Source organism: Perca flavescens, chromosome 4 (genome assembly GCF_004354835.1).
Source record: "Perca flavescens isolate YP-PL-M2 chromosome 4, PFLA_1.0, whole genome shotgun sequence".
NCBI classification, from domain to species: domain Eukaryota; kingdom Metazoa; phylum Chordata; class Actinopteri; order Perciformes; family Percidae; genus Perca; species Perca flavescens.
The window spans coordinates 337,199-347,198 of NC_041334.1; the positions used below are offsets into that span (position 1 = coordinate 337,199).

At 43.7% G+C, this 10,000-nt stretch overlaps 1 protein-coding gene across 2 annotated transcripts in view; it reads left to right on the top strand.

The window, feature by feature from the left end:
• si:ch211-236d3.4 (protein FAM107B) overlaps nt 1-10,000 on the top strand; it is an 18,639-nt gene that overhangs the window by 6,255 nt on the left and 2,384 nt on the right. For both annotated transcript variants that reach the window (XM_028575916.1, XM_028575915.1), the window contains exons 4-5: nt 7,964-8,171; nt 9,484-9,643. In XM_028575916.1, the coding sequence (XP_028431717.1) occupies nt 7,964-8,171; nt 9,484-9,643 (368 nt within the window). The remainder of the gene's footprint in view (nt 1-7,963; nt 8,172-9,483; nt 9,644-10,000) is intronic.

A 10,000-nucleotide genomic window follows, 5' to 3' on the forward strand; every position in this document is an offset into this window, starting at 1 on the left:
ATCATTAAAGGGAGGGGGAGACTCGCCCGGAGCCGGAGACGCTTCTGTTTGAGGCTGCTGCATGTCATGGTGAGTGTTGATTGGCTGATACACATCTAACATCTACCAACCAGATAGTGTTGTGGACGGGACATGAAGTGAGACTCAGTGGTGAGTGAAACAGGAGCAGAGGGAGAGACTCAGAGCTGTAGCTGAGACATAGAAGTAGAACACCTTTTATTTCATTAACTTTATAATAAAATACAGATCATCTGCAAACTGCCAAATATGGGACAGAGGCTTTCCAGTTGCTGCTCCACGACGGTGGAAGCTGCTGCCTTCACATATCAGATGTGCTCCCTCCATTTCTGTTTTTATATCTGGGATAAAGACCCATTATAACTCTCTAATCTCTCAATCTGGTCTCATCATGTCTATCATTCTGGGTTTGGGAACTGCTGCTTGTTGTTGTTGGGATCTTCTTTTTGGGTTTTGATATTTACATTGTCATGTTCTTTTATTCAGCACTTTGGTCAGAATTATCTGTGTTTAAATGTGCTCTAGAAATGAACTTTACTTATTGAGAGTTAACAAACATTTTACAGACTGAGAGATATGTTGCTTATAATAATTAATCAGAAATCACAATCAGAACAGTTTTATTGTTTGTTAATAATGTTTATTATACAGACGATAGATTATAGATATAGACCAAGATATAATAACAAGTTTATAACACTGACAACACTGCAAGATATAACTATTATAAATGCATTAAAGACCATTCATATTGCTTCATATATAATATAAAACATCACATAATCTTTAGATTTAAAATAAAACATCTGGAACACACACACATTTTAACCATTTATTTATGTCTACATGAAGAAAATGATACAGGGACACAAATATTACGGATGCAGTACAATACATACGCAAACTCCTGGACCAGTGGCATGCAGCGGGTCTTCACAATATCACTTAATAAGCACAATACTCAGTTCTTAAGGTAGAAGTAGCAACATCTCTGCCATATGTGGCGGCTGCCAATAATAGCAGATATGGCACAGTACTTTGCAAGCTGTTTAGCCCTCTTTCTGGCCATCCCAAGTTGTTGCAGCCCTCTTACTACCAACCTGTGTGTGTATCCTAGGCTACCAAATATGAAAACGAGTAGTCTGCACCTAAAGCCCAGCACACACACACACACACACACACACACACACACACACACACACACACACACACACACACACACACACACAGAAAGTTGGCCGTATAATCACACGCATCACCAACAATATCAAGAAAATATCAGTGTTAGATCAGATTAGTGTTGTAGCCCCATCCCTCCCTGGGACAGAGGGGAGGACAGAGGTGGGGGGGACAGAGGGCGGAGCTGCAGTACGATTCTCTGAAACAGTTTTCACTCTTCATACATCATGGTTGGTCAAAATGTAGGAACATTTGTGCCGGACGTAACTGTGACGGTAGTGTAATCATCATTAAATGCACATTTTTGACCCATGAAAGATATTTTCTTCCCCTCCCTCCTCTACTCCCTCACTGCAGAAATTACCATAGCCTGCCACACACACACACACACACACACACACACACCCCTCTCTCTCCTCTCTGAATAATGTGTGTATGAAGTCCCATCAGCCTCTGTGTTTTTAGAGTTGTGTAAAGGACATTGATTACTAGATAGAGAGCTGATGCTGCAAAGTTTCCTCTGATGATGAGATAAAGAAGTCATGTTTGATAAAAAAGAAAGCAAAAGAGAAACTGCTGATACATGGAGACTCTTTACTGTAGGCCGTGTTGTCCTCTCTAGGCCTTGTGGAATTTTCTAGTTATTATTATCATCTGACCCAACTCGCCACCAGATGGTGAAACAAACGGCCAGATCAGATGAAACGATTACAAAATTGATTGTCGAGCTTTGACCTAGAGTGCTCTGGTACCAGGTACACTGAGTATCCATATGTTGGAACATGGTGTTCATTATAGACAATCCATGACTAGCACAGAAGTCTAACAACAGACAACCACTCTGGTTTAGATCAGGGAGGCCGTTTCTCCCAATCACACCTCTCCATGTGTCTCCATCATTGCCCATGTGCACGTTGAAGTCCCCCAGCAGAACTATGGAGTCCCCAACTGGAGCCCCCTGCAGGAACCCATTCAGGGTCTCCAAGAAGGCCGAATACTCTGAGCTGCTGTTTGGGGTATGTGAGGTTTAAACAAGGACCCTTTAAGTATTCAGACTGGCAAGTTACCCCCCCTTTCGCCATGAAAATAGATATTCTAACTAGGGATGCATCCAATCCAGGATTCGGGTTCTGATTCGGTTGAATATTGGGCTTTTTGACGGGGTTCAGTTTCTGCCAAACCTTAGAATTTATTTCCATCAAACCGAACCCTACGCTTCCATTACGCGCACTATGCTGGTTGACGTAATGACGGCGCCGTTGATTACGGGAAGGTGTTTTTATGTAAGGGAACTGTTCAATAAACACAAAAAACATTTGTTAACCAGACAGTGCCTCTCCCAGGCTGTCAGCTGTTCCCTCGGTAAATGAGTCTGCCTACAGTGGGAGCGGAGCAACCGAACAGCCGGCTGCTGCTCGTTAGCTAACATTAGCTTTCTAATTTCACCCACCCAACATGCCTTCATCATACACTGGTTAGCGAAAATTTTCAAACAAAATTGTCACTCATCTGGTGATAGCGATGTGCTTTCCTATTTTCTGGAAAGTGTGTGTGAATTCAACATTAAGTTGTTACATTTAACTATTTTAGAGGCTGTGGATGTTGTTTACTTCAGTGGTGTAGTCTACGTGATAAGCAGGTATACGCTGTATACCCACTAGAAAGCTCCAGGATTTCCATATACCCACTTAAAAATGCACAATGGCACGTAACAACATACTTTACATTATAATTTTTATATATTTTGATTGCAGGAAATTAAGTCTTTGACGCTCAAAATTAACACTAACACATACTAAAATGCTAAAATATACTTACATGCTAAAAATGCTAACATATGCTAACATGCTAAAAATGCTAACATATGCTATGATGCTAACACATGCTAAAATACTCACATACTAACATATGCTAACATGTGTTAACACATGCTAATATGTTCTTACAAATTGTAATTTCCCCACTGGGGATCAATAAAAAGTATAAAATTAAATTAAGTATAAAATGAATATGCTAACACATGCTAACACATGCTAACATAAGCTAACATATGTTAAATGTTAAACCTCATTGGCTCTTACCAGTGTATCTCCGTGTGTACGGAGTTTATCCTGGAAATGTTCTTCTGTTGATCTAGACTAGGACACAGTGACAGCTTCAACTGATCCTTTAACACTTTTGGTCCCATCAGAAAACTGGAGGCTATGAACAAACAACCTTTTGTCATGATCCTGGGTTTAGTTTAGTGTCCTATTTTATTTGTAGTATCATTTCTCCTGTGTCATGTCAAGCTTTGTGTGTTTTCCCCACTGGTTTTCCTGCCTTTGTGATTGTCTGCCCCACTTTTGGTTGTGAGCTCTTTGTCTTTAAGAAATCTTCAAAATCTCCTCGCTGTGGTCCAAGTCCGTACCACCCTCTGACAGTTCTTGTGTTTTAATTCGGAGGATTGAACACTGAGAGTTTTCAGCTTCACACTTCACTTGTTGGCACATCTACACCCCCGTGAAGCTGCCGGCAGCAGCGTGGGAAAACACAGAGAGAGGGTCAGAGAGAGAAGGAGGAGGGAAGAGTGGGAGGATCATGTAACTCTGAGTGTCTGAGTCCGAAGGAGCAGAGGAGCGCTGCTGCTCCTGCTGAGAGGTTGCAGGTCCACTCGGACTCAAACACGGAAACAGGATCTGCAGGACAACATGGATCTGGATCAGAGGATCCATTCAGACTCTGATATCTAATCTGGTTTTATTTCTGCATTTGTTTATTTCAAAACAATTATTTTTATTTATTTTTTTCCAACTTTTTGTCACTTTTTTCAATTTTTTTCCCACATTTTTTTGTGCTTTTTTCCAAACTTTTTCTGCGTTTGCATTTGGACTGCCGGCACCCCTAAACCCCTTCCCATATTGCCTAAACGTCGCTCAGACTGAAACAGAATCTGCAGGACAACATGGATGTGGATCAGACAGACAGGGAGGGCATGGTGAAGTCCGGTAAGAACCAGAACCAGAACCAGAGGAAGCTCCTTCTTATTCAGACCAGATTCCAGCATTTCTGCGGTGAAAGTATTTAGTTTTCCCCGGGAAGTGAACTCCGCCCCCCATGTTTAATGACCCCCCCCCCCCATCCCCCCCGACCTCCTCCCTACATCGCCAGCCGTGTTCTTATACAGCGGCCGTCAATTTGGTGCACGGAGTAATTAAAACATTGAAATCATACAAATTACAGAGCTTAACTTTTTGTAGCTGTTCTAACATCTGGTTCATGAGAACAGGCTGCACAGCTACACTCTAAGACATAAATCTGTCTCGCCTCTTTTCTGTCTCTCTCTGAAGTGCTTTCAAGTGTGCTCGGACATGTTGAAATCTTAACAAGTTGAGGGAAAACAGGTTTCAGAACACATCACACAGACGGCCTTGCAGCCAATCACAGGGTACCTTTGTTTGGTCTAAACGCTGCGTTATTCAGGTGTTGAGTGGAGAGGACACGGGGAGTGTAGGGTGAAGAAGAAGACTGTGTTGGCGTGGACACAGTGAGCGTAGGATGAAGAAGAAGAAGGCTGTGTTGGCGTGGACACGTGATGTGCGTGAGAGTCTTGGGGAGTTTAGATCTTCTCACTAACCGGAGATTGTTACTTTCTCATTTAAAAAAGAATTAAAGAAATTTGAAGTCATACGGGGGGTGTTTGTAAACAATTATGTCATTCTTGTGGGCGGGGCTTAACTGGTGGCAGGAAAGTGACAGTTGTGGATCTATCGATGTCCCAACTCACTTTAACAGGCCCGGATTGGCCAATCAGGAGCAGCGGTCTGGTTGTTGGTCGCGAGGGCCGGCGTGTAGTCACGGTATACTGGGTTAAAACATATAGTATATAATATAATATAATATATCACTAATGCTGTCCCCAGGCTGCCTGCACTCAGTCTACACTTCTCTATCATGCAGTCTGGTTATCATGATGTGGCGTGTTTGGACTCCTCTGACACTTCATTCAGTGGTACCCATATGTTCATACTGTTAATACAGTCTATGATGCAATACTTGAGCAAAAAGAAGCTATACAAATGAATAACAGAGCAAAGGTGAGAAGACTGAGCTACTTTTTCATTAAAACCAGCGAGAGTGAAACTCCAAATGAAGACGATGAGACAAAGTAATCTAATTAGCAGCAGTGCATGATGCTAGTGGTCGCGCAAAACCTAATACAACGTTGCCTGCTGCAAACCAGCATTCATATTTATGAATCAAACTTTATCTTGTAGCTGCTCAGCAGAAGCCAGCGGTGATTTAAGACTCCGGCTCAATGTTGGTGCTTCAAGTGAGAGTTTGGGGACTTGTCTGTTAGTGACAGAGGACAAACTAGTACAGGTTCTAAGTGTTTGAAACAGGTTTAATATCCTGTATGTCTGTAGCCGATGCTACAGTATGCACTTGGAACCTTGTCAAGGAAACGTTAACAGAACCATAGTGTCGGCCAATCAGACAAGGTTGTGTCAGACCAGAGACAAAGCTTTGAAAAAGGTCTGGAAAACAATGGTACAAAAAGAAATGGAAAAAGGGTAGAACAAAACTCTGAAAGTTTCAAAAAACTGAAAAAAGTGAATGTGAAAGAGGCATCTATAGTTGGTATCAGATTGAATATTATGGGATGTGAGTTTCTCTCCAACAATACGAGAGTCTTTGCAGCCGCAGGTTTGATTTCAGGAATCAGAGAGAAAAGATTATTATTACTGAGAAACATGATCACACTTCCTCCTGCAGAGAGATAGAGAGAGACAGGAGAGAGAGAGAGACAGACAGACAGACAGAGAGAGAGAGAGAGAGAGAGAGGAGAGAGAGAGAGAGACAGGAGAGAGAGAGAGAGACAGACAGACCAACAGGAGACAGACAGAGAGAGAGAGAGAGAGAGAGATCGAGAGACAGACAGAGACACAGACAGACAGACGGAGAGACAGAGAGAGAGACACAGGGTTGTAACCAGATACCAGCACTCAGAGACGTGGATAAACGAGAGGGTTTTAGTCTCTCAGATCGATATGAAACCACACAATATCTCAAAGTCCGTCCACACTTCCTCCTCCTCTGATGCAACTCTCCTGTTGAATAAACTCTGAGATTAAATCATGCTAAAGGTCGGGGGGGGGGCAGAGAGTGTTTCCTCCAAAGCACCAAAACTTTGAGTCAGACACACACACACACACCCACACACCCACAACAGAAACACACACAACGGACACATACATACACACACACACACACACACACACACACACACACACACACACACACACACACACACACACACACACACACACACACACAGACTCACACTCCTGTCACTTGGTCGGCTACAGTGAAAGCTGTGCGTGGAGCCTCAGGACCATAAATCAGACTTATTCCTGTGTGTGTGTGTGTGTGTGTGTGTGTGTGTGTGTGTGTGTGTGTGTGTGTGTGTGTCGTTCTAGGGCTAGTGCAGCCATCTGCAACCTTTACTATCAAAGGAGACACAAGAAACCCTCTAACCTGCCGCAGTAATGAAAATATGAATGTTTACATGAAGAATTTTTCCAGAAGCAGTTCCATGAATGTCCTTTTTATTTAACATGAACATACTACAGGGGATCAGTGGGAAGGGTGAGCAAGTTACTCAACCTCCGCTAGATTATTGGCTCTTCAAGAGCTTCAAAAAATATGAACTTCAACTGAATTATGCAAACTGGGAAGGTTTCTATTTCCTCACTTGGAGAGAAAAAGAGACGGTGCGCCGTTGCCCTGGACATGATGCTCTGGAGTCTGAATAAATCTCTGCAGCAGCTTCAACATGTGGAGGAAAAGGCCGTCCGCAACATCTGTCCACAGACTGCATCAGAGCTCGTATGATTTTTGTGAAATGTGAAGCAGCGGTGGACGCTGGGCTCTGGTTTCACTGGAGAAAGGGGTCATTGTGTGAAGTGAACTGTATGACATCTGATCTCTGTCTCCCAGAATATCTAAGGACTCGGATCAGATGTTAATCGGTCCTTTCTTCTGGCAGACAAACATGGACGATGGACACAGAGAGACAGAGACTGAGACGTTGTAGTTCAGACTGAAACCTGAAAACACTCACAGTTTTGGACTAATGTTCAGCATCAGTTAGAGTCCACTAAAAGTTCTGTTGTTGCTGCTGACAGACTCAGATTATTATTCTAAGTGTCTGACAACATTATGGGATGGATTCCTACAGAGATAGACCTTTTAGTTAAAGAGTAAGATCCTTTTAGTTTGACATCAAACAGCCCCGAAATCACAATCACCAAACCCACCAGACTCCATGTAGGCCTAAATAATCAGGACTTTTAGCGTGTATAGAGCCAGCATATTTCCACCAGACTCCATGTAAATAATCAGGACTTTTAGTGTGTATAGAGCCAGCATATCTCCACATGTAAATGGGTGAATTAAGGGTTTATTTCAACCAAACCAGAGTGGTGATTATTGGGACAGTGGAAAGATGAACCAAGATGGCTTTTGGTAGTTTGATTTAGTTTCTGTCCACTTTGAATGAAGTGTGTTTTATGATGATAAAAGTCCTGATTATTTACATGGAGTCTGGTGGGTTTGGTGATGGTGATTTCAGGGCTGTTTCATGTTAAACTGAAAGGATCTTACTCTTACACTTTGAGTCTTTTAATCCATTTAATCTGAGCGTCTGTCTGTGTCTCCTTGTTTCCTGTGTCCTTCTGTGCTTGTGTCCTTGTGTCCTTCTGGGCTTGTGTCCTTGTGTCCTCAGCCTCTGCATATGCAGACCTGCAGCAGCACCGGTCTGAGGGCGGCGTCCACAGGAAAGCGTCCCCGGCGACCTGCTCTGTCCCGCAGCCGGACTACCAGCAGGGGGACGAGGACGATGACATCATCAAACCCAAAAAGCTGGTGAACCCGGTGAAAGCTTCCAAGAGTCACCAGGAGCTGCACCGGGAGCTGATGACCAGCTGCAAACGGTAACGTGTGTGTGTGTGTGTGTGTGTGTGTGTGTGTGTCTGTCTGTCTGTCTGTCTGTCTGTCTGTCTGTCTGTCTGTCTGTCTGTCTGTCTGTCTGTCTGTCTCTGGGCATCCTCCAAGTTCACTTTCCCTCCTGAATGATAAAAGCGGAGAGAGAAAAAAATCAAAGTAAGAAAGAGAGAAAGCTGACCTGTGAGGGTGAACTTTCCCAGCGTCATCAGCTGCAGGCCTGCGAGGTGGGCGGCTGTTGCTTAGCAACGTCTGCTCGTGTCTCACGCCGAGAGGACGGCAGGAAGTAATGATGGAAAACACTGCTATCTGATTGGTCAGCATGTGTTAGCGTGTTTTCATCAGGAGATTAAAGAGGTTATAAAGTGAAGTCCTACAGAATATATTTACTGTAGCAGACAGTTTGTTCTGGTGCTCCTGGCCTGGCCCGGCCCGGCCCGGCCCGGAATATAAATGCTAGGGGCGCTGGCAGTCCAAATGAGTAGTGAAAAGTTTCTTTCTTTCTTTCTTTCTTTCTTTTTCTCCCCCCTTTTTTTAAAAGTTAAGCTGGAGGACGCCCAGAGACACACACACACACACACACACACACACACACACACACAAACACACAGAAGGTGAAATAACTCTACCTAAATTCTAATGAGATGCTTACTATCAAAAAGCTGACAGACATTGGGTCTCATGAAGGATTATCTTAATTTCTGTTAAAGAAAGAAGACGTAGGCACAATATGTCACCATAAACAGAGTTCAGAGTCAGCACATCCAGTAATACACTGCCCTCTGCTGGAGGAAACACTCAAACACACCTTCTAGTCTTGTCCAGACCATCTGGATTCCTGGATGGGAGAAAAACGTGCTCTTCTTTATTGGCATTTCTTTAAACCAATCACAATCATCCTGGGTGGTGCTAAGCTCCGGACGGAGCCACGGTGCCTCTGCTAAATAGTCTCAGGAAGGAACTTGTTTTGGTGGAACATGTGGACGTTCAAAAGTAGTTTTAGTCGTGCAACAGAAAACTCTGATTGGACAGATAGTCTAGCTAGCTGTTAGACAGACAGACAGACAGACAGACAGACAGACAGACAGACAGACAGACAGACCGACAGATAGTCTAGCTAGCTGTCTGGATTTACCCTGCAGAGATTTGAGGAGCAGTTAACCATAGTCCTCACAAATCCACCGGAGGTTAGAACGCCAACACCCAGTCTACATGAAACCTATTATAATGTTTGAAAATGTAATATTGTGTGTGTGTGTGTGTGTGTGTGTGTGTGTGTGTGTTTGTGTGTTTGTGTTTCAGAGGTGGTGGAAGCGTGGAGATGAAGCCGGAGCTGCAGAGAGTTCTGGAGTCGAGGAAAAGAGATCAGCTGATCAAACAGAGGAAACAGGAAGAGGAAGCTCGCAGGAAGATTTCTCCTCTGGAGGCCGAGCTGCAGAAGAGACACCAGAAACTGGATGAGGTAACCCCCCCTCTCTCTCACACACACACACACACACACACACACACACACACACACACACACACACACGGATGGGAGGCCGGATGGGAGCAGTCCCTTAGCTCTGCTGAGGCAGCGGGATGAATGGATGTCCTTAAGGGAGGGGAGGGGGCAGCCGATGATCCTCTGTGTGGTGTTGACCACTTTTTATTTTGTTATTTTTTTTATTTCTTTATTTAAAAGGGACAACGCACAATAATCAACATGAGTACAGAGTCCAACATGTAAATGTGCCAGATTTGGCCATATAGGCTAATTTTCATGTGCAGTCCCTAGCAGGTTGTTGGCTTAAAAATAAAGGACACTCTACAACAATAC